The 26,320-nt window shown below is 39.4% G+C and overlaps 1 protein-coding gene across 1 annotated transcript in view; it reads right to left on the bottom strand.

The window, feature by feature from the left end:
* The window catches only part of astn1 (astrotactin 1), a gene marked incomplete at its 3' end in the record, with an annotated part of 248,725 nt that overhangs the window by 95,730 nt on the left and 126,675 nt on the right, over nt 1–26,320 (bottom strand). Inside the window, 5 exon segments of the mRNA XM_034196281.1 lie at nt 3,347–3,426; nt 3,428–3,485; nt 7,600–7,674; nt 10,462–10,546; nt 22,344–22,511. Of these exon segments, the coding sequence (XP_034052172.1) occupies nt 3,347–3,426; nt 3,428–3,485; nt 7,600–7,674; nt 10,462–10,546; nt 22,344–22,511 (466 nt within the window).

The raw sequence follows: 26,320 nt of genomic DNA, 5'->3' as shown, positions 1-26,320 counted from the left end.
GCTCGTGTGTTTGGCCATGGTAAATAAATCCCTTCAGAAGTAATGCGCCAACACAATTGCGGCCACCTAGGGAGAAAATGATGGCTACCAAAGGGTAGGGACCGGGGACCCCGGGGACAGTCACTATACGATGTACTGTATAATGGCTGTAAAAAACCTGTAATCATCCCTGCTGTAAGCAACATCACATACTTATTGTCATGATTGGCTTTGGAAAACAACTACAAGAATAAGTTTAAGTATAAGTTTTATTTTATTGTATTCTTATTGTAGGACAACTAACTATCTCACTCATCCAAAAAGGTTTGAAATTAGCCCCTGGCAGGGACAAAATTAACTTCTTGAGTGCCTTCATGCTAATGAGAAAAATGATGGGGATCATAGTGAGACTAATTTCACCTGACATTATGTTCACAGGGCAAATAACCAGCGGCAAATTAGGGCAGGATCTGACACGGTTGCGCACACTAACTTGTTGACAGGGCATGTTCCAGCATTCACTAAAAGACAAATCCCACATTAACGTACGTACCACTTCCCCCAAACGTATTCTGTTCACACGGACTTTATGCTAGGGCATAATGCTGTCAGACCAGATGCAGTCACGTTTACTCTTTGGTGATTGACGATGCTGTTGAACAAGTTAAGTTGGATGATAGTGTATAGCTCTGTCTTCCACGAAGTCAGTGGTTCTCAAACTTTTTCTGTCAGGCCCCCCCTTTGGAGAAAAAAAAAAGTCGGGCCCCCCCCAACACAAGTCAGGCTCAGTGGCGGCGCCAGAGATTTATTTTGGGGGTGCTGTGGGGTAGCTTGACGTTTCATAGAGGGTGCTCAAACATTTAGGGTTTCCCATTCATTTGCAACAATCCCCACGCATATACACAACGCACCTGCAACTGTTACAATGAAGGCTCGATAATCAGCTCACGGCATATACAGTAGGTGTAAGCAGGGGTAAAGTGCTATTTGTATAGGTTGTGTGTGGACCTCACATAGGGGGGTCCTGGGGCAAGCTCCCCCGGGAAGATTTATTTTTAAATATTGAAGTTAAAAGCATCAATCTGGTACACTTTGAGAGCAACATTAAGATATATATGGATACATCTCTCAACACCCATATGAAACAGAACTGTAAACAGATTTACTTTTTCTTTATGGATATTTTACAAATCACCCTTTTAAACGTTATTCTTTTTTTACTGTCATATAGTATTTCATACCTGTTTTTCATTCATTCTCTTATTTTTTTTTTATAACTATAATGGTCATATAAACGTGTGCCTCGGAAATAATTGTTTAATGGTGACCAAAACGTTTGAGACCCACTGAGATAACACTGAGAGAGTCCTTTAGCTCACTGAGTCTCTCAGTCTGACAGGAGAGGACTCTCCTCCACTTTGTTGTTGAAAAAACTCCTTATATCTGTTAGCGTAGCTCGCTAGCACCAGAAGCTAACAACAACGATCTCCGGTACCGGTGCGCATGTACACAAAATGGTTCGTTCCACACACACACAGAGCCGAGCTTTAATGAAACACAGAGACCCAGACGTAATAGTACTGTACTGCATCATATTATTTTCGAATCAATAATTTTTCAAATTATGATTTCTTTTTTTTTTAAATATATATATATTTTTAATAACCATTTTTCCATCTGGTCTCTCGCGCCCCCCTTGTCATGCCTCTGCGCCCACCGGGGGGGGGCGTGCCCCCCACTTTGGGAACCACTGCGCTAAGTTATAAATAGAAAGTAGTATACCCAATAACAGCGGAGAAAAACAGAGTGATCACAAATTGGACCAGGAATGACATCTTGCCTAAGTCGCCTTCAGAGGAAATAATTTGTTTATGAAAAATATGGAACAAGTGGATGTCACTAATATGTATGTGAACGACTGTTGAAGCCTCACATTTGGAATTTCCATGGTCTTCCCTTTGTTTGTTTTTTGACCAAGAAGTGACCATGTTTGGATGGAAGTGTTTGGGGGATACGCTTTGCCCTATTTTATTGTCTATTTTAAAATGCATTGGTGTGAAATTAATAGGATAAACATTGTGCTGAATTTAAAAAGACTAGCTATTGAGGCCAAAATGCCTTTAAGAAAATTGTAGGGGATATGATGATGGAAGAGGTGAGATGGTAAAGGTCAGGTTGTTGAGGGCTTTGTAGGTGGTGAGTAGTTTAAAGTATATTCTGTATAAGTAAGTATACTTTTTTTTACTATTTTGTAAAGAATGCATAAAAACAGATGTAACCCTGTCAAGCCCAAATATAGAAAAACATCAGAATTATTTTTGTCAGCATCTACCAACAGGCTGTCAATGAAAATGCATAAATTAAGCTTAACAGTCAACTGTTTTTCAATTTTTCTGCGTTGTTCCACAAATACTCAAATACTTTTGATTTCTTTCTGATAGGAGGTTTGGAGCTAGGGCACAGCAACAGTTGGCATCTTGGTAGCATTATAGATGAATGGTAAGGGGATCCTAAACAAAGAAAGGCTTTATCTGTTGGAAAATCCAGAGAATATTCAATAGACATGCACAGATCGTTACATTTCCCTTAACTTCATCCCTAGTTTTTAACATGTCCATCTTGATATGACGAGGTCTTATTCTGGACCAAAGTTCTGGAGTGCTAGCAAAGCAAAATAGCTAAATAATGATGTTGCTTCTCCAGTGCAGTTCAATACTGCAGCATTGTTTTGGCTCGCTTACGGCTCTCTGCAGCCCAGACACAAACAGAGTCGTTCCACACTGAACAGATTTTCATTGGAGGAGTTATGAACCATTTAACAACCACAATGCTCTTCTTGGCTTTGAAATGCAGAGCAATTATTTCTTCTCATTCTTGTTTTTTCCACTCTGGGTTTTCTGCGTCTTTATAATTGATTTTGTGTTGAGTTTTATTACCCTGAATCATGACCGCTAACACCTCGGCATCAACCTCACATGGCTGCTTAACACTCACTGCAACAATTGTAAATCAACACCAAACGATGATTAAGTGAGAATACAAATCAGTGAGACGGTAAGAGAGTATCAGATAGATTCCAGAGGATGATGGATGAAAAAGATGATCGTGAGGAATATTTATCCAAAAACCGATTTGTGCTTTCTTTGTTTTATGAGGCTTCATCAAAAACCAAACAAAGTGGGCAGAGATTCCTTTCTGTGCAGCTTTAGTACAGCTCAGTTTAATGCAACAATCAGCAAGATTCTACCCTGCTTCACAGCCTCATGAAAACCTTTATTTCAGTAGCGGGGGCTTCTGTCATCATGTCTCAGGAGTGTCCTCACAGGAAAGTAAGAGTGGTAAGTGGTACCAGTACATGTCATCTCACCTTACGTCCACCGCGTCCTCCATGACTGTCATGTCCGTCTTGCACTTTGCTGAAGGGTTGATGGCTAGCTCGGCGGGGGGGGATGACAAAGCTTTTACTCAACGGCAGCCACATCCCTTCTCCTAAGGTGTATGTGAATCTACAGAGGGAAATAAGGGTGAGTTAGACAGGTAAGGTCACAGGTTTTAGCTCGTTTAAAATAATACAAGAAACTAGGGTAACTCAGTATAATGCAACAAAGAAAAAAATCACTGGTATACTTTTTGGAAGAATCACCACATCAAACTTGTTGTGCTGTTTTTAATGGAGCCCTAACATGCTATCTAGAGTTTTCCCTTTCCTGTAGTGTTTTATATAGGTTTTTGTGCATGTAAATGGTCTGCAAATGCTAAAATCCTTAAGTTCATGCCAGAGGGAGGTTCTCTGATCAGGTGGTATCTTTTATGGCAGCCTCTTCCTAAGTGTGAATGGGTGAACACTGCTCGTATGTAAAAATGCATTGAGGGATGGAAAGACGGGAAACGTAGAAAAGTATATTCAACATTTACAGACAGACCAAATCAAGCCCAATACTTAAACTCCATGGCGTAGGTAAAAAAACTAGGACAAAATAACTCACACTGATCTTTTTGTGTAGAAATGTAAGCAGTTCCCCTTTACGTAATCAATCTACAAAGGAGTATTTTTCCTGTAGTGCAAAAACCACCGCCGTGAGACGTCATATTATCTACTTGTCAAAGATAAATGTTTTTGCTGCCTCAATGCTTTAGAATAATGGCGTCGAGTTGCTTAGAGGGTATGTATATTACCTTTGAGCAAAGTTATCCTTTTTGCATAACTCTTTTTGGGGCAGAAGGACACTGTGTGCTAATGGACGCAACGCATACCAAATGAGAAACCCTGACAAAAAAGGGCCAATAAGAGCTTCCCCTGAGACCAAACAGGCCCATAAATCTGTAAACAACAGATGTCTGGAACAAAAAGCTTTAAAACTATTCTTTAGTTGTGAGTCAATGAATATCATCAATCTTTAAACACTTTGCAGCTGAAAAGTGATACTTCCGACTTTAAGCCAAACCGAGCACGCTGATTAACATCAAATGTATTATTACTGCTGATAAATTATTCATGAATACTTGTAGCACAAAATAATGGAACTTGTTGATTCAAATGGTTAACAACCATTTTTTATGCAGACTAAACACATTTCCTCCTTCACCATTGAATTGAATTTGCATTAAATGAATTGCCAACTGAGCATTAGGAAAGGGCAGTGGATTGTGGGAACTGCATATTTACCAATCACTTTAAGAACAGACGGATTAAACCATTGTGGAAATAGAACACTTAATTACATCCACCCAATTACTCCTCCTTTGTTTCAAAGTCAAGTGTCCTGTGGATCAGAGTGCTGCCTTCCCTCCATTTATTATAAAAACACTTGGTTCCAGCAAGTAATAAGCAGTACAAACAAATGTAATATTTATGTATTAGAATTTGCAAGGTGTTACCACTTCTCCAATGAGTCACTTCACGAGAAATGAAAACCCCATTGAAGCAGTATGACGTATGTGTGACCACAGGACAAATTAGCGGACGCTAAACAAGCACCACTTCATAATGGACATCTAGGGACTGGTGTGCTGCTTTATGACCTATCTGGTTCACCTGGAGAGAAACTGGAGGAGCATAACACTAAGAGTTCCTGTGAGAAAACTGTTGTCGAGTGGAAAACATGTTTGCAGTCCTTAGAGTAATTCTCCGTGGTTAATATCGTGCGAATGGCAAACACTGTGTGATTGAATGCTGACTTTAAGCACTTTTCTCTTCTTACACGTGATAAATGTGCCTATCCTTGTTTTTTTCTTTGTTATCATTTATTCTCTATACCACTGTGATTCTAATTGCCTAATTGACTCCTGTTAGTTTATGATAATATGTTCTTTGGCAGACAAAATGCTGGCTGCATGGCTCTCACACTGCTTGCTGATATTCAAGGTCTCTTTCCGGCGCCAGGAGCCGACAGGGTTGCTCGGCGAAGTTCAAAGCTAGAGGCTGAACCATTTGAATTAGGATGGATAGCTGGGTTGGAGCAGTCTGAGGACAAAGACATTTTAAACTGCACGCCTGGACAGAGTGAGAAGCAAAAGCCTTCGTGCAAAAAACATCCAAGCAGGGAGGGCAATGTATCTTAGAGATATTAGCACGATGGTAGCCTCCTGTCCTGTTCATAACATAAACACAATACTTACAGTTGCCAGATAAACTCTGGGTTTCCTTTTTATTGTAAGCAGTATCAACTATGTCTTTTGTTGTTTTTGCTGCATGGAACGACTTGTAATGAAGGCAGTAGCACATTTTTGTTTGATCTGCTCTGTCTCAAGCCAGGAAACTAATCATTTTGGGATAAAATACAGTTATACACATTGTTAGAAACCTCTGGCACACACAAGTGTTCTACTGTTTGTTTCTTTGTGAACTGGCTTCAATGAACATAGCAAAGGCCTTCTTGACAACTATATTTGCTCTTCTTAAGGCATATTTACTAACCCTTACCCATGTCATGAAATACTGTAACTGAGTTAAAACATTACACAAATCTTGATTTATTAAAGATTATACATTTTGTTTTCATTCTTAAAACAGCGTAACAGAATGGCAGGGGAACGAGGTGTAGAACCACAATGTCATTATTACGTTAAAAAGGTCGACATTAGAAAGGTTTTAGCTAACAGTTGCATATTTACTCTGTAAGCACACATCACTGTTTGCATTTTTGAGGAGTTTTTTTATTGCTACCTGAAAAATAATATATTGAAAAGTCAGTTTTGGGTCTCAACCGCGAATAAACAGTTCAACATTTTGTACAGGGGCTAAATCAGAAAATAGCTAACGAATACAGGAATCAGACAACATATTTGCACTCCTTTTTACGTTCACTGCTATTTTATAAGTGCATCATTTGGATTTAAGAGATCTTTGTGTCGCAGTGTCACATTTGACTTTTTAAATGAAAATTGCTGGTGCTTTCCATAAGGTACGCAGGTATCTTTGTCTCGCCTCACTGTCCACCAACTCCAGTGAGGAGAATCTGGCAAATACGTGTTTCACTCTATTTACCAGTTAGTCTCTTAACTGTGCCTGTCTGCTGTTTGGTGCTGGGCAGTCACGAAGCGTACAAGAGTCTTTTAGCTTCTTTCTGTTTGTGGAGCATTAGGCAGCCCCCTTTAGGTGTCATTCGATACTAATACCCAGCTGCAAGGAGAGTGACTGGACTTGCATGTGTTGGGTCGGCGCTAACACAAGTCCAACGGGATGTCAATGTTGCTCTGAGTCTGTTTAATACAGGTAACGTGTCTATCAACAATGTAAGTTGTGACATGGCCTTCATGTGGACCAAACAGGTCTTTGTTTACTGTTTGAAGATGTATGTCTTTGGCACCCAGCAGCTCACGTTTTCAAGTTACATTCTGTCTTGCCCTTTCCTGTGCATCTTTGGCTGTACTATTAAAAAAAGGCAACCAGCTTTCCAGTTCTTGTGAGGGTGTGAGGGTGTGGGGGGGGATTCTGATTGTTTTCTTATATGTAACGGGTAGTAGTGCAATTTCCTGTAATAAGAAAAGCAGAACCAGGAAATGTGAAAAAGTGTTGTATTGACTGTTAAATCTGCACTCCTTAATATAGAATAAAAAAAAAAGCAAATAGGGCAAAAAGGTAATCTTACACGTTGTAGTTTTCTTCTTTGGCCTTATAGCCACGGACCTAACAAAGACTTGATTACGTTGTCTTTTGACTCCTTTTTTAGGAAAACCTGTACCGTTGTCCTATTGCTGAGGACATTGAGACTCACACTTGTGAAAACACTTTCAAAACAATTCTTATTGCCCGATAATTAATTGATGTCTTCCAAATTGAATTCTCTTTTCTAATCAATCAAAAAACTCACTGCTCTAAAATTAATCAAAACGTAACGATTATTTGACCTGAGAGAAAATAAAGTGGCCCATTTTTTTGCTTCTATTTTTCTTCTCTTTGAGAATTTCCCACTCTATTACACCTCTAAAACAAAACATAGTTACAGAAGGCGTTCCACAGCCAGAGCTCACCGTTATCCCTTAATCCTGAGAGGGAGAGAAATCAAAGCTAGCGTAACCAGAGTTATAACGTGAAGTTTGACTGCCCGATCTTTTGTGCAGCACCATGGAAACATGTAGCGGGATAAAAAAACAAAGTTCTGTGAAGTTCACCATTACCTGAAAATGCGATCAGAGGGCTGTTCTCCCATCACAAGATCAAACCCGCGCTGGAAGATGGTGTAAGGCCAGGGACTGACATTGATAAAAGAAGAGATCAGAGGAAGAGACAAAAACAGAGGAGAGAGAATAAAACTGTGTGTTAAAATCAAAGAGTGAGATGTGCACCCATCCTCATAATATAAACCCTGCTAAAATCACAGGGCCGTGTTTCAGTGTCTCGCTTTGAGTCATTCCCGCCTTCCGGAGCCCCCGAAAAATCACAAGCAGCATTACGATGTGTGCTCTGTGTAAACATGCTGATTGAAAAATGTGTTCTGCAGCAGCTGACATGCAATGTGACTTTGGCTCATATCTGTTTACCAGGGGAGGGGACAAGAGAGGATGACAGGATGAGACATAATGGGAGAAGGGACACAGAGCGGGGGGGGGGGGGGGGGGGTGAGGAAGAGGGTGACAGAGAGAACAGACAAGGAAACAAAAACTCAGAGAGAGAGTAAGAGAGGAGAATGGAGGGGAGGAGGCTGATACCAAGAAGCAGAAGTGATAGAGGGAGAATGATGGAGATTAATGGGGAGTGGCAGCTCGGGGACTAAACAGTCTGCAAAGTGAGAGTGCGAGGAGGAGAAGTGACAGGGTCCCGATGTCATTCTGAGCAAACTCCTACACTACAGTAAGCCAAAAGAACATCGGGGAAGAGGGAGGGACACCTTCATGCCACAGGCTGTGGTCATTAAACATTTAGGTCACCCCAGGGTGCCCACTCTGTCACACAGAGACAGGGGACACGGGGAGCGCCGTGGAAATGAGATATAGAGGGGGCACAGTAGGGTGGGCTAACGGAAACATTCAGATGTATACAATAATGATGACCACAGTAATTATGTGTTTTGAACGTTCACTGAGGTCGGAATGGGTAACAAAGGAAAGTGATATTTAAAATAGTATGCTTTAGTGCTGAGTATTTGTTTTCCCATATCATATTTGACCTGTTTCAATCATCTTTCCTGTGTGTTTTGAGCTTGATAACTCATTTGCTGGCAACTTGGGCAGTGTTGCAGATAAATATCTTAAAAAATCATTACGGGGTCATTTGTTTTCATGTTTACATCTAAATACTGTAAATAAGGGTAAAACGGAATACATGACAACTTAAAATGTTATCTGGAATACATTATAATTGTAGAGTGATGAAATAATGAAGAATTTATTAATATATAAACTGTTAATAAAAATGTATTTATTGTGCATTTACAGTAAACTTTTCATGAATTAAATCTTAATGAACACTTGTATGTGACTTTTTGGTATGTTTCTTTCGGTCATGCTGAATCACAACATGTTATTGCTTGTATTTATTTCCTAATTGTTGCCTGCCATTATCTTTTCGGCAAGATATAAATTAGGTTACATGCTTGTATCATTGTACACTATTTTTTGAAACATTTCTATAAATAATTTTCAATACTTGAAAATGGTTCACAAATCAATTATTTGTCTTGGATATTTGTTTTCTGTAAAAAAATATTGGACAAATAGCGGTGCTTCGTCCAAATATGTAATAACAATCATATAAAATCACATTGATATCATGGTATCAATAATATGGCACAACCTCTGACACTTAAAAAATGTGTATCTTTTTACAGTATGGTAGAATTATTGTGTAGAATTAAACTCATTTCATCATAATCTCGTTATTCTCGCATGGTTTGTGGGATATAAGTGGGAACTCCCCTGTACCTCCACACTACTGTCTTATTGATGTGAGCAGAACTCTCTGGGACAGTGGCACCCTGAGTGGTGACCCGGTGTATGGCACTGTGGCTGGGGTGTTAGCCAAATGTCAAGGACTTTTTAAACAAGCAGATATGAACCCAATTAAGCGTTTATATGACTTCCCGGGATGAGGCCTGAAACAGCATTTTTAATGCCAAGAGGTATCAAGTAATCAGTTGAAATCATTTATGTAATATAGAGGAAGTGACCTTGCACCCAAAGAAATGGGCAGCCCCAAAAGCTTGATAAAGCTCCAACAACTTTACTGACTCACTATCAACTAAAAAAGTGGTTTAATGGTGGTACTAAAATACATACAACTGTCTTTTTAGGACTGTGTCGTATAATGGGTTGAAAGGAACTCCAACAGTTTAAAACATAAAGATGGAATTACTCTTCATTCGTGCAGCACTTCTCATACAATTAAAATATTAATTAAATTGCTAGATTACCAGAGTTTACAAATAGATATACAAAGCAAAGCATTGTGATGCGTTCAGCCAGGCATTACGATGTATAGTTAGTATGGCTTCTTTGAAAGCTTTAAACCTTTAGGTCAGTTCAAATTAAGTTTAATTTGTTTGTGAAGCACATTTAATAACAATTCCTTTACGGAGTGCTTTGACCATGACAGAACACAATTATAGCAATGCTACAGTTTGAACCTAACCTTAACCTACAATAACACTTGTCAAGACATAGAGTACACATTATCACATTACACAAACAAATTCATTTTAGTATCATTTATAATTACTTAACACCTAATCTTTATCATATTGTTTGTTTACAGTAAAATAACTTACGTTTAAATAAATAAGTGTTACAGCACTAAAACTCTGTATTTTATGAATAATCTATGTATTTAGTTGTGTATGAATATGTACTTCCTGCAGCTTGTCTGATACAGAAAATGAATTGGCATTGGCAACATCACAGCTCCTTTGGATTAATCTGTTGAACCAAATGGATGGCCTTGTTGGATGTGTAGGAGGATTCCCTTGTTGTAAATGAGTTTTCTACCATTCCCTCTGCTTGATAATGAGCATCATAAAGCATCATGAGGTGATTATTCGAACTTACCCCTGATTGGGCCCCCACTCACTGCGGATGCAGAGGTGCTTATGGACCGGGTCCTTCATGTAGCCGTCAAGGCAGAGGCATGCTCCTGCAGACATAAAGGCACTGATTCAATCTTGTGTTCATTAAAGTCATGCCTTTTGAATTCATTGGAGAATCCCCTTTGCTCCTCTCCTTTAATTGAACTCCATGAGAGATATCCCAAAGATGATCTTCCTCAGGCAGTTAGAAAACTCTTAATCATCTCTTATTTTTAATGATGTAGTCGTAATTTGTTCAGCTATATGCCATATTCTTTGTCCACATTTATTCCATAGACGCTCACAAAGTTTTCCAGCAGGAGTGCTTTAAAAGGCGCTGTTCTATAAATGTCAATGAATGGGCAATGGCATCAAATGAAAGCTCCCCGCTGTTCATCATGCCAATGAATCGTTTTATGACAGGTTTGATGAGGACACAATGTGTGTAACTCTGAAACCTTACTGAAAGACTGCAGTCATTCCATAGAGCTCATTCTGCATGAAAGGTTTTCTGACCTTTTTAGCAAAGAGTCAGAACGTATCTTACTTTTTATCTTATTATGTCTTGAGCTAATTTCTTGCAACAATGCAAACCGAAGAGCTCCTTTTCCAAATAATGCTACTACGTCTTTTGTCTTATACTTTATTACTATCGAATAAAAGCAAAACACCTAAAAATGTCTTTGAATTATTGCAGTCAACTCCCAATGCGGTTTAATTCACAGTGCTGGTGCTTTGATTCATTTACAATACTTTCATTATTTAAAGAGAAAATGCATTTAAAATTCCTTATTCAGTCCACAATAGACTTGGGTTAGCGGTTCGTTTGGGTTGGTGTGAACACAGTCCGAGACCTCTGAAGTGAACTAAACAACTGTACTCTGGTCTGCTTTAAAGAGGTGGTCTCAGACCGCTTGCAAGTAAACTCTGGAGCGGTTCATCAGTCTGAAACCAAAACATAGGAAGCGTAGGATTTACGCAAAACACGAGAAAGCGGATGTCTTCAAAATCTTTAGCGAAAGAGTGAAGCAGAATGAAGTGTTGAACAGTGTCGTGTAAAGTAAAAATTATCCGTCAACTATACATAAAAGTCAGAGCCACCTGTCGTCGGTGAAACGCCCCTCCTTACTGCAGAACATCTCTCATTATATGTGTTATAATGTTTTTTTTCGCACGTTGTCTGATGAGCCTTCAGCTAGAGTCTGTTGATATGCTCTCAGCTCCATTAACAGCAGTATGAAAATAACCTGTCGATGCTCCATGGCGGAGGCTCTGGTAGAAATTGCCGGGATTTGCGTTTTTACCCCCTTAATGTCTGAACAATTGTAGAACAGCATTTCCGTGTGCATGACTTGTGTTTGAAGTTTATAGTTTGAGTTTTGCCCGTGTGAACGCAAACCGAACGTAAACTGTTGTTTGGTGCGCAACAGAGAAGCAGAATATTAGGTGTGAATGCGACCTAAGAAAGCCATCGAAGATGTTGAACTATTGAGGCTGATTACCACTGGCATCTTCACGGCTGGCTAGCATAATACTTCTTAGCTCATCAGCTTTTGAAGAAACAAACAGATACACTTTTAGTTCTTCAGCATTTCCTATTTATTCAGCTTGATTTCTTGAATTGATATGAGACAGCAGAAAGGAGAGGGACTCGGTTGTATGGCAAGTTGGTAATTGTCTGTCTGATATATCACACAAAAAACAACTTTCTTCTTGTTAAGAGAAGGAAAGAAAAAACAATGCTCTGACTTTGGAAGGAGCGACAGTTCTCAATTTGGAACTTGTATGTGTAGTTGATATTGAGAAAATGTTATGACATCATAAAGTGTCCGAAATCTGATCAGCTCATTTTCAGACAGGTTTTTATATAAATGGATCAGGACAAAAAGTGAGCGAATATTTTTTCCTGAAACTTTCAGAATCTCTTTACACAGAGGGGACACAGGTTTATGTATACAAGACATGAAAAAGTGGATTTTGCATACCAAGACTTTAAGACTACATATTTCTAAGATTGATATACTAATCTCCCTTTAATATTTATAAAAACTTCTACCTCACCAATGAGACTAAGATTACTGAGTGAGTGGAGGGATATGGATGCTACATGTTGGCATCTTCCTGATGAGTGAATCCTTTTAGCAAAGAACAGTGAAGCATCAGCTTGTTGTCCTGCTGTCAGCACCCAGGAGAATTGCCAGCCTTGACTTTGCTCAGTATGAGTGATGGGGCCTCATATTTGGTTTAGAGGGTTACTCAGGGGTAACATGTACTACATGCTCTGCTCATGCTCAATAGGAGACAGGTGAAGGGCACAGGCCCTGGGCTTATTCACCACTGCTAATGGAAAAGGTCAACTGTCAGCACCTGACAGGCTAAAGGAAATCATTGTCTCTGATTTTCCTGCTCACTTTATTAGAATAATACAAAGAAAATGACAAAATAAATATCAGATTTGTTTTACATGTTTTGTATTTGATAACACTCACAATCTTTGTGTGATCATCACTTGAGATTGTGTCAAGGGTTACGTTCAAGTTCTGAAGGGGTTTTGAATGAGAAACTAGAAGAATAAAAACTAAACAGAAGGATATAGTGAATACTTGAGTGTCTTTTCAAATAAGTAATGATGCTCAAGCAGTAACTATGAGAGCTTACTAGAATTAACAAAGTGTAATAAAGAGAAAATACATACTTTGGAGGAAAGCAAATATTGTTTATTGCTATTGGTTTTATTTTCATGTTGAATAGATCAGGTTTTATTCAAGCCAATAGTTTAGCCACTTGATCCAAACCAAGCACTCTGACGGATAATGGTCCCTATTATAATGTAGAACCATAGTGGAAACTGAAAAGTTAGTTTATATTAGTTTAAAACCTGTCTTCAGACATATGTCCATCGAAATCAGTCGCATTGACCCGAAGACACATTTTGAGTTGTATACACTGTTGGGAAGAGGAGATTCCTAGCGTTCTAATGATATCAGGATTGTTTTTGTACTCCAAATATTAAGCAAAATATGTCACATTACTGTATATAATGACTGTTACCGAGACATCATTTTGAGAAAAAGGCCTTTAAAGTTGTCTCTTCTCTGGAATCCATCGATCTGATTGATTATTAGCGGAGCAAATGATCAAAGTAGTACGGAGGGAAGATATTTTTGTTTGGATTACTGGTCTGGGGAAGCTTGTGTGTGTGTGTGTGTGTGTGTGTGTGTGTGTGTGTGTGTGTGTGTGTGTGTGTGTGTGTGTGTGTGTGTGTGTGTGTGTGTGTGTGTGTGTGTGTGTGTGTGTGTGTGTGTGTGTGTGTGTGTGTGTGTGTGTGTGTGTACTAGGGCTGCACGGTTTGGGGAAATAATCTAATTGCGATTTTTCGGAGAGATATTGTGATTGCGATTAGATTTGCGATATTTGTTTTTAAGCGACCCAACGGAAGTTTATTGTAAAATGCGGCCATATCCAGGAAGGTCGTCTCAACGTGCTCCCGTCTCTAGCACCCCCGCAGCCCGAGCTACGAGTGAAAGAACTAAACTTACATGAAACTTCCGTTCGGTTGCTTTAAAGTCAAGCTTCAGTTTAAGACTCACCCTGTAATAGATGTAAAACATGTGATGGAGCATTACTAACCTGACTCAGATGGGTTGTTTCACCAAACCATCTAGGAAAGCTCCATTGGAAGCCATTTGGAGAAGGGCAGGCACTTAAAATACTTGGCAGGTGATTGGATCAATCTCTCTATCACCTTCTATCATGGGCCACTTCTGATTGGTTAACAATGGCTGGTACATGTGGAGCACAGCACTTCTGATTGGTGTGGATGACTGACACACAAGACATTTTCGTTTTTTTTAAAGAATTTTTTTTTTTATTTTAACAAAAAAATCGCAGGCTTTGCGATAATCACATCATTTCAAATCACGATTTCGATTTAAAATCGATTAATCGTTCAGCCCTAGTGTGTACGTGTGTGTGTTTGTGCATTTTTGTGTTTGTGTGGGGAGAGCTGCGCTGCGGAAGAGCAGAGTGGCGAGTGGCGAGTGAGAGCTGTCATCTTCCCTTTACAAGCTTCAAATGTATTTATCGTGTGATTTTGGAAATAATAGTTTCATATTCTGAAAGCCAAGACTATTTTTTTACGCAAATTCACGTTTATTTTGAAATGAGCCGTTGCGAATTCCGACTGATTTTGATAGAGCGGGTCACATATATTTTTATTGTACTATTTAGCAATTAATATTGACATTTAATAATGGTCTGGCTGGAGTCCTTTCTCTTAGTGCATAGATAGAGCTCAAAGGGCTTAGTTAAATTATTCAAATGTCTGCTATGCCCTTTCAACTTTATGGAAATATATAGAATGTTTTTTTCTTTTTTAATCACCTTAATGATATGGTGCAGGAGCTAAAAAGCTCCTCCTCACAATTCTGAACATAATTGCTACATTGCCGCTTTGTTAAATGAAAGAGCTATGAGTATTTGACACTAGCAAGTCAATTTGACAAGTTTAAAAAAAAAAAAAAATGCCAGAGCAGCACTGAGTTGACAGGAGCTGTAGCATTTCAATTTGATTTGTTGCACAGCTGCGGAAGAATGCTCAGCTCCTCATCTTGCTTTAATTGCTGCTTCATCGCACTAAGGTCACGGTACTCAGTTCCAACTTGTTTTACACTCAAGGTGTTACATTCCCTAATTGCCAAATATGCAGGCGCTGAGCCAGTTTCTAAGCTTCACAGTTTATTTTGATCATGTCCCCACACAGCTATATGACACCTTTTCAAACTCATAGAACAGAAGTGTAGGTAAAACGAGAAAAAATATAGATTGCCCTAAAATAGCCTGGAACTCTTGATCTGCTGTGTGGGCAGCAGTGGCTGTACAGCTTCTCTTTATGCACTGTTGCGTGCAAAATTATTCAGCTCATCAGGAAAATATCCACACAACGATCCACGATTATGCTGTCACATTAATCAAGCCAGTGTGTTATGCAGTGTAAACATGCGTTTCCAGAGGGACTAAGTGTCCATTCGTGTTTCCTATAGTCCTACACACATTCTAAAAAGGGGGAAAAAGGTGGTGCCCGTAAACATCAGCACTCAAAGCGCCCAGGTTTAATGCCCTAAAGCAAGGGAAGAACATCCGGCGCCTCGTTTAAAGTCTTACAGGAGCAGCACCGGTATTGTTGAAGCACATTTCCGTTTTCATCACCATATCCCACAGCAGAAAATGAGGATGGAGTCTAAGCTATCTATAGCACCTTTGCAATCTCCCTGCAGCCCACACACACTTTCACTCACTGTCACTGTCACACACAGGCACACGTATGCAGAACGGTTTCATTAGGAATGCATGATATGAGAAATACAATACAATCACCAAAGCCTTCGCTGCTAGTCCTGATGGTCCATACATCATTTTTAGAGGAGTGGGCACAGTGTTGGTTTGGGTGTGTGGGTGAAACGCAGAAATTATTCCAAGAAAGGAAGGCATGAGACACACTGGCTCAGCCTTTTGATTCATTTAAAAGGTCTCAGAACTCACTCTTGCCCAGGGGAGGGTCGGGCTGCTGAATAATGGATGGGTAAACAAGGGAGACACTTCCCCACCTCCTCTAAATGTGAGATTTTTCCCTAAACTTAAAGTTTGAGTGACAAACTGGTAGAGAAATTACAAGCCGGAATAATCTACAACCAAAATGTATAATTCTGGACCATTTTTGCCTTCCAAAAGATCATGCTGATTCGAGCAACTGATATGTGAGACCTGAAATTAGCTTAGAAATCATAAAAGAAATACTGTCATTTTAACTTCAGGCTGATGAGTATTTTTTAAGCAACAACAAACCCTTCGATTCCCATTTAAGGCTTACTTCATTAAATAATTGTTCATCAAGAAACTCATGTGAAGTTTCATATTTTATGTCCCATATTTCTTAGCCGTTTCTTCTTTAATCCAGGGCTATTTTTACACATGAAAGCTTGTTTTTGCGGGGCAGAACGCTAATGTTCATGCCTCTACGGATACAAAGAACGTGTCATCTTTATCGTCTTACTTTGAAAATGTTTTGTGATCAAAACGTTAAAACGCTAAGAGCTTATGTATGACAGCGTATCATTGAGATGCCGGTTTTTAAAATCTTCTTGAATGATAAGGAACGTAAAGTCCCTTGATCAATATTAAAAAGAGTATGTGAATAATGACACCATATGCTGTTAAGTATTGGTGACATCCATGGAGTGAGATCTACTTGCAGACATAAGGACTTTTAAAGGACTTGTTAAAACAACAAGTTGTATTATGTTATTCTGTTTTACAGGCTCCCACTTTCTTCATAGTGAATAGGGAGTGAGAGAAGATCAAAATGTATTGACTGGCGGAGAGTGATAAAGAGCTTGTTAAAGAACACAATATTCTACAATTCTGTTTTATCAGAGCACTGTTCTCATCATTTGGAGTTGGTTATGTAGCTTGAATAAAACATGTTGTACAGTAGCTGCAACTGGACCTTATTCCATGTGTTTGTTGGTATTTCATATAATGTACTACAACATTTTGATATTTTTTTGTTTTCTCTAATTATGTTATCTCTTTCAGATCTCGGCCTGTGGGGATCATGTGTTTGATCGTGTGTGTGAGTATCTGTTTTACTCTCCACATTTAGTTTCTGATACTGTATTGTGCTCAACTATGACTTTATGCTGAAGGTATACTAGTGGTTGTGGTTATTCACGTTTTGTTAAAATGTTTTTAATGTCATGCACTACTAACCGCGCCTAACATGCCGCAAGTCAAACTAGTACCGAGTCCAACAGTGTCACTTTTATTGAGAACTTGTGGTAACAAATATTTGTATCGATCATCAAATATAGCAGGGGAAAAAAGCTGCTGATTTGAAAAAAAACTCGAGAGACGGTTGAGTGACCGCAGTGCAGAACCGCTGTAGTTTAAATCTCCTAACAATGTTGTCCATTTTAGACAGAGGCTTATTATATTTACAGCCCTTAATAACATTCATTTGCTGGGCTCAATGTGTGTCCGTTTTCGTTGTGATCGCTAAATTCCCCGGCCCTAGTTTCCCCTTGCTTATAATATCACCGTTCCAAGCAAACGAGTGCCCTTTGTTTTGAAATCACTTCCGCGAGTTTCGCGGCCCCTCGCTCCACTGACCATTAGACCATTTAGTAAGGTAAAAAGCAAAAGGGCAAAAACGCCTCTCAGACGCTCTTCCATTTACTTTTTTAATAAAGAAAAACAAATTGTCCGTAGATACACGGATTCATCTCCCTCCATCGTGTTGATTTGAATCCGAAGTTCTGAACATGAGCCCGCCCCGCTCGACCTTCTAAGCCAGGGGTGGCCAACCAGTCAGAGGTTAAGAGCCACATTTTTTCTATGTTACTTCAAAGAGCCACATCAAACACACAGTCACTGATACCGCTTGTTTCAGTTTTTTGTTTACTGGAGACAAGATTTCAACCACGTCACTGATGCATTTTTGTGGCATTGGGATATATATTTTTTAAATCCTCTGGAGCAGAGAGAGGAGCTGTGGATTATTGATTAATGCATCAGTGTTTCTTAGGGTCAAAAACACTAAACTCACAACTTAAAATGAAAGCGTTTAGTTTATTTAATAAAAGAGCACATGTTCAATGTGAAAAGTGACAGTAGTTATAGATTATTTGCAATTTGGTGCTATATAGGCTATATATATATATTTTTAATTATATATATATTTTTTTTAAACACCTTGAATTTCAGGGGGTGCGCGGGGCTCCGTTGGCGGGGCGCAGCGCCCCTCCAAGACAATGGTAGGGGAAACACTGGATAATGTTTAATCAACGATAGGTTTTCCCCCCCTCAAAGGTGATTGGTTCACTGCATCGCAGGTATTATTGTGATTGGCTGTTGGGCCACATACAAATTATACGCGCTGTCATCCTCTCATACTGACACCACACATACACAACATACATAACACGGGACGAAAGTAACGGAGCGATTTTATCCGAGCCCAAACAACTTTGACCGGCCAAATTACGTCAGAATTATCAGCATTCAATACTTAACAGACCTACTAAATATCAGGTTTAACTGTCAGGAGTAGCTAGTGTTGTCACGATATCAACATTTTGGTTTTGATACCAAGTCAAGAATTGCGATTCCGATTATTTTCTTTAAAAAAGGGAAACGGTCTTAAATGTAATTATTGTGCTTTATTTCACACCAGAACCATAACCATAACACACACTTTTAAACAATGAGAACAATAAATACAATAAATGACAATAATTCGTATTAAATAAAATTAATAAATGTCTTACAGACAGGCCTCATGGTGTCCGTAGGCTTGCCCTCACTGTCAGAAATATAGCTAAAATACTTCCAAATTTCGCTTCTGGCGTCTTTTTTGTCAACAAGCCGAGGCGCAGCGGCAGTTGCACTCCCACTTGCAGCCATGCTTCTCGTTTTCTCACATGCTCTGGCAGCTAGCGCGTGCACGAGAGAGGGGAGGGACTTAGAGTGTGCTTGAGAGGGGAGGGACTTAGAGCGTGCTTGAGAGGGGAGGGACTGCAGGCACGGCTGCAGTGCAGGGAGTGGAAGCAGAGCGCTGAACACACACGGCTCTTATTAAAACGGCGCTTTCTCACCGGAGTACTTTTCCCCGTTATTCTTAAAGTACCGATACTAATGAAACGGAGGAATCGTAACGTTTTTAACGGCAGGGTATCGCGGTACCTTTCAAGTATCGGTACACCGTGCAACACTATTCAGGAGTCAGTGTCTCTCCCCCAAACTCACACATATAAAATTCGATATGAACTGAAGAGCCGCATGAAACTAGGCAAAGAGCCGCATGCGGCTCGAGAGCCGCGGGTTGGCCACCCCTGTTCTAAGCCAATCACAGCGCGATAATGACCTGCCTTCTGTTTCCACTATAATTTCTCTCACACATACATACATTCTTCTCTTGCATACACATATTGTCTTCATACATACATACATTATTCTCTTGCATACATACATTGTCTTCAGACATCCATATATTATTTATAATATTAAATGTAAACATTGAATGAATGTGCTTGAGAACAAAATGTATAAATATGAGCATTAAAATATATGAATATGAGAGCAAAATGTATGAATGTGTGAGTGTAAATATATACGTGTGTGAGAGTGAAAATGTATGTATGTAAAAGGGGAATATATGTGTTTAAGAGTGAAAATATATGTATGCATAAGGAGCATGTATGTGCGTGAGAGGACCAGTATGAATTACGGCCTGTACGGCCCCTCATAGAATATTGTGCTGAGCTAGATTTGCTTTTCATCTGCATTTTTTAGGTCACAAAGAAAAATGTATATAATGCCACATCAATCAAAAGTTATTGACATGCTGCTTTTCAACACGCCTCGAGCATAATTCATCAGTCATTTCTGTCAAGCCATCAAGATTACAGTACATCGACTATTCCCTCCAACCCATTGCTCATTCATCTGTATTATAATGCTACTCAAACTGTTACGTGCTCCCCTCCTTGTTTTCTTTCTCTCTCCCTGTTGCGCAGGTGCACCTGGTCTGCCTCTGCTCAGGTGTTTCCAATTCCACTCTGTCGCGGATATATAAAGAGAAGCTGGAAGAAAAGGATGTCTCGCCTTTTCTGGCACTGGAAGACACTCTCCTCTGAAGACCCTTTTTGGTATAGTGGGGCTTGAGCTATACTGTGTCTTGTAGATGTGTTTATATTTAGCCTGGAGGACCTGGTAGTCCAGTTTTCACGGCTTTCTTTGTTTCAATAGGGTTTACGCCTGACTTTTGGGGGGAGTTCTGGGTCCTACGGCCCCTGGTGTGGCTGGCTCGGGCACCATCCTTCCTTTTGTTCTTATTGGCCAGTCCTCCAGACCTTTTTCATTTATAGTTTGGCTTTTGTAAGAAGATGGCATAATAATAAATGTTTGTTACTAAGTACTGGTTTTCGAGTGTATTTTTCATGTTACGGGTCTCAGCGCGAGCCACTACTGCTGAGTAGAGGCTGTGGCCGTAACACAAACACACTTTTTTATTGTGCAATAAGGGCCAATAACAATTCAATAAATAAAAAACAATTCAAGCTTTCACAAAGGATGAAAAATAAAAGCTGAAGAAAAAACTATGTGCATTAATATAAATGTATGGCGCTTTATATCAAGTTGTTCAATTTGGTCCCATCGTTGTCCCATTCTTTGTATCGAGTCATTTGATCGGTCTATTGTACAGAGTATTTTAATTGGCTAATTGAATCAAGTCCTTCGATTAGCCAGTTTGATCAATTAATTGAATTGGTCCATTGGATCAATTGTTTTTACTGGTCTACATGTAGTCATTTGATCAGCCAATTGTATTGAGTGATTTGATTGATCAAATGACTAAGGGAAAGTCAGAAGGAGTGCTCCATGCAATCTATTTTCCATTTCAGGCCTGCAGTTCGATGGACCCTAGTCATGGCCACACCAGTAAACAATGAAAGAGGCTCCTTCAAACAGCCACAATGAGTGATAAACACTGCAAATTCTGGAGACCGTCTGCAGGACTGGAACTCAGTATGACAATACCTTGAACCCCTGTGCCTCCTATTACAGCAAGTTGGCAAGTCGTAAACAATTTGAAAATAACCATCAAAACTGTGTTATATAATGCTATGAACAAGCTGTCTCTTAAATGACCAACTGTACTTTCTTGAAGAATAAAGGACAAGTGCAATTTCACTTGTATGCCAATAAGTATTAGTTTGTTTTGTAAATAAAAAGTTGCACATTTTAGTCGTACAATCTTTGTTAGCAAAACACCTTCTGTATCTTACCACTCTTCTCTACTGGATACTGGCCTTTGATGTTTTGTCCAATAACCGAGTGCAGAATGACATGGTTTGTGAATTTGACTAATGGTCCTGTGACGATATTGCTCATTATCAGCCAACCAGATTACTTTAAGTATCTAAAGAGCCTTGTTATGTCTTCCAATGAATATTAAATCCGATGTACAGGTCAGTTATATATTAAAACAACCTTTTAGCAGAATTATAATAAAGTCCCCCATCTGGTAAAACAGTTAAACTGCAGAAGTAGTAGTACATGTAGCTTTTTTTTATATAAGTACTAGGTTTAAGATGCTAAAGCCTACTTCATTTGTTGGTTTAGTTAAATACACCACAAATATAAGCCAACCATTTTTACCTACTACACCTATTCTTCATGACTGATCACAACAGCCAGAGAAGCGAGACCTTTTTTATTTAAACTAAAAATAAATAAGGTTACCATGTGAAAAGTCCCGGTACAATACTGAGCTGATCCTCTTTTAAAGGTCCCCTATTATACTATTTTTCATCAATATATTATAGGTCTCAGATATATACAAATCATGTATCTGAAGTGTTTGGCTCGAAATACCACACAGATCGTGCATTGTAGCATCCCATAATCCCCTCTGTTTCAAAAGTGCTGATTCTATGTCTGTTACTTTTACTTTAGATGAAAATCTGAGAGATATTTGGTTAAAAAGAACACAATGGTGCTCTACTGTAGGAGGAGATTCAGGTGATAAGGTGTGGGGGGGGGGGGGGGGGTGTTACCTTGGTTGGTTATTGTCTAATGGTTACACAAGCCAAAAAATCGTTATGACATCATAAAGTGGTCAAAATCTAATCAGCTCATTTTCAGACATGTTTCTATATCAATGGATCAGTACAAAAAGTGAGAGAATTGTTTTTCCTGAAACTTTCAGAATCTCTTTACACAGAGGGGACACATGTTTATTTATCAAAGACATGGAAAAGTGGATTTTGCATAATAGGTGACCTTTAAATTGCGTTCTCAGCTTACCTGTCTCAGGGTCACATTGGTGCTCACAGGGGTCCAGGAGGCGGCGTCCACACAGCTCGTTGGCCCAGGGACCACTGGCGTTATGTTGGTAATACAACAAGATCTGGGCCGGGTTCAACCAGTCTGATGCGTCCATCTGGCTCCCCTGCAGCAAAATAAACCTTGATCCTGAGGGGGACAGAGGAGAGAGGGGTAAAGGGTGGAGGAGTCAGGGAGAGGTAATGACAGAGATGGATATAATAAATGCACGACAGGTGAAGGGATTGTAGAAAACCGCCAAGAATAAGAAAATAACTTATTTATAACGTTCACTACAAATATCAGGACACGGCCACAGTATATGTTGGACATTGCTGCAAAATTATTTTAAGATGATTCAAAGACAGCAGGGAAAATATTATCATACACTCAAAATCCAAATGGGAAAATAAGGAATCAGTGTTAGAAAACCTTCAAAATAAAATATTTTAGTAAGCCAAAATGTAAATATTTGATAAGCTAAGGAGATTAACCTGGCCTAACAAACATGAAACACCGTGAACGTCTCAACAACTGTGATATCTGAAAATGAATAATTATTATTCCTTATCATTGAAGCAGGAGCTGACATCCAGCCAAGATAACAAACATTGACAGCTGCAAAATTAAAATATGAAAAATATTCAAACTGTGAGAAACATTCTAAAAAAACGATGCCTGTTGTAGAAAGCCTAACACTTATTTTGATTATTATCAGTAACCACAGGCAGCCACTTTGCAACAGGAGGAAGGCAACAGTGAAGAAAATAGAGCATTGACTTTTATGTGTACACATTTCCCATGGTGTTCGGATAAATATTTGCAAGAATTAAAAGGGCATATGGTTCAGACAGTGTCATAATTTGAATAAATCACATGTAAGCTAATGCACTACAGGAAGGACTCTGTTTGGCTGCGGCCTTACTGATAAACAATGTATTTTTGTGTCCTTCCCACCAGTGCAGTGTGAAATTGTGTTATGGTCTGTTCTCCTTTTGGATGAGTTATTTACTGAGCCAATGACTTTACAGTCCGTGTTTAATGCAGTTATGTTTAAGGTGATGATGTACTCAGATTAAATTGGCCACATGCCCTGGTGACTGTAACTGCATAGTTACTTGGTTAAAGTTGAGTGTCAATAAGAAAATGTACCCCTCAAACTGTTCAGGCTTCTCTGTGGTTGTGTGTAATAACGGTAGAATTTCACTAGCAACTAATTAACAGCTTCTGAGCTGTTTTCCTCCAGAACTCCCCAGGAATCCACTCACAAATTGCACTCCTACGCTGTGATCTTTTCATGTGTATTATTAGTGGCACTTGTGACATAAATAAAGCAGCGTGATGGAATTAGGGCTGCATTGCCATGTCAGGTCAACACATCCGCGGCCTGAAAGGGCCCAGTCAATGTAGATTTTGATTAGTTAAACATTTATTTTTTTATTTTATCTGCTCGTTGTTTACTAGACGCCTAGTTTCAGCTATGGTAAAGGGTACCGTACATATGAGAAAAATATTCTGATAAATTGAAAAATGTACGATGAAGAAAGGCTCCATTTTGTAATATACATCATACATTCGGGGATTTGACTATTTGAGGTAAACTGCAGATTATTCTGTTACATTCCATTCCATTGCATGTTTTTATCCAAAGAGACTTACATACTTTCAACATTGTGACATGCCTTACTTTATTAATAAGGAAATAACAGGACTGAATATGTTTGTCCGATGTATCTGACATCGATTACACTAGAACAGTGGTCGCCAACCAGTCGATCGAGTGTGGTGCGGGTAGATCGCGGACCGTTACAAAAAAAAGTAACAAAAGAAAGAAAAATAAAATAAAAATAATAATGTTTGAAAAATAAGTTTTTAGATGTAAACCTATCATCCAACACCCCGTTAGCAGGTGCCACTTGATTGACGTATATTTGAGACACCTCAATAATATAATAACCGTGCTTTACGTGCAACTCATCATGACACAAGAGAGGACGGCAGGAATGCAATTTCCCGTGTTCAGTGAATGCAACAAAGGCAAGCCACCAGACCAATCAGAGAGTTGCATGGAAATACATGTGTGCTTGTGTCATTCAAGCTCGGCTCTGTGTGTGTGGCAATAGCGCATTTAGTGTGAGAGAGAGAGAGAGAGAGAGAGAGAGAGAGAGAGAGAGAGAGAGAGAGAGAGAGAGAGAGAGAGAGAGAGAGAGAGAGAGAGAGAGAGAGAGAGAGAGAGAGAGAGAGAGAGAGAGAGAGAGAGAGAGAGAGAGAGAGAGAGAGAGAGACCGGTGCTAGCGGGGACCGTGATGTTAGCATCTGGTTAGCTAGCTGCACTAACGGACATAAGGAGCTGTTTCCACAACAAGCTGGAGGAGGGTCCTCTCCTGTCAGACTGATGGGCTCAGGTGAGCTAATCATTTATCCTAATCGTTATCCTCTGTGTGATCTTTGCAAACTAGCATTAACACTCATTGACCAAAGCCCTGTCTGTTTGAAAACATGGGGTGCACTGGGCTTTTTTAACCCGGGCATATTTAATGACTACTTGGCAGGCTATGTGTGCCCTAGTTAGTGCCATCCCCTTTGATGATCACTTAAAAATAGAGCACACACTGCACTGGCCGGACAAATCTCGTTTGACTAATCTTGGGGAGCCATAAAGTTGCTCATAAAAACTCTGAAACTATAGACACCAATCATGTTTTTTTACTTTTGATGGCACATTTAATGTCCTGTTTGATGTCTCGAGGATATGCAATATTTGTGTTTTTCAATCATGAAAAGGATTTCTGATATTAAACATAAATGCTTTGTGGATGGATCCAAAAAAGACTGTACTTACTGACATTAAGAAAATTAGACTTAAAGGGGACCTATCATGCAAGATGCACTTTTGTACGTCTTTTATACATGAATATGTGTCTCCAGTGTTCCAGGGAAATCACCAAGTGTCAGAAAACACAACCCTCTCTATTTTCCTCCATACCCAAATCTCTAAAAAAGGGGCTGCAACGGATCTGATACAGACTGATACAGATTTGAACACTGTCCTGACGTCAGGACGGTGGCGCTATGAGAGGTTGGGCCACGGCCGAAAGTGCTGGAGACGCTGTAGTACATATGCCAGGCCTGTAAGTGGCGCTGTAGTCTGCCACAAAAGCAGCAAAGAAGACTTCCCTTGCATGGTTGCCCTTCTGTTTATTCTCCACTGTGGCTCTTTTTTTCCTCCCTCCCAGAGGCAAGCGTTTGCGCCTCCTGCTTTAAAACAAATGAATAATTACTCTATATAATCATATGTAAGGGATAATGTGCAGCGACACGGTCATTATGGGGAAAAGAACACCGACAGGGTGATCAGGAGCCCGACGCGAAGTGGAGGGATCTAGATCGGCATGAAGGTGTTATTTTCACATGCATGAAGGTGTTATTTACACGCTTATTACATGGCCACATTCTCAACAAAGTAACAACATGACTCCCAATATTAATTGAAATGCTTTTATGGATTTAGAAAATGATTTTATTGATTTAAAAAATAGTTGTATTGATTTAAATTGACATGCATCCGCTAAGAAAATAGCAGTCCGTTGTTACTGTTTGAACTAACGTAGCAACGGCAGGAACTGCTTCAATAGTGTTTTTGAGGAGCTTTTTGATTACAGATTTGAAAACATCGTTGCTAGCTTTAAAAGTAGCACAATTCATTATGTCAAACCTTGGAAAGTATCTAGATATCCCTGCCCTAATGCCAAAGTAACTGGCAACTCCCCTCTCCTGCAGGGGGGCGTGGTCAGTTGCAGCTCACAGAATCAGCCCCCTGCAAAAACAGGGCTGGAAAGAGCAAATGGAGCGAAATGAGTCATGGCTAAAATGCAGGATCTGTTAGGTATTTTGAAGAAGAAAAAAAAAATGTATATACTTTATATAGGTATGGCCCTACAATATATGTTTCAAATATA

Source organism: Gymnodraco acuticeps, unplaced genomic scaffold (assembly GCF_902827175.1).
Source record: "Gymnodraco acuticeps unplaced genomic scaffold, fGymAcu1.1, whole genome shotgun sequence".
Classification (NCBI taxonomy): domain Eukaryota; kingdom Metazoa; phylum Chordata; class Actinopteri; order Perciformes; family Bathydraconidae; genus Gymnodraco; species Gymnodraco acuticeps.
This window is presented reverse-complemented; position numbering and strand designations above follow the sequence as displayed.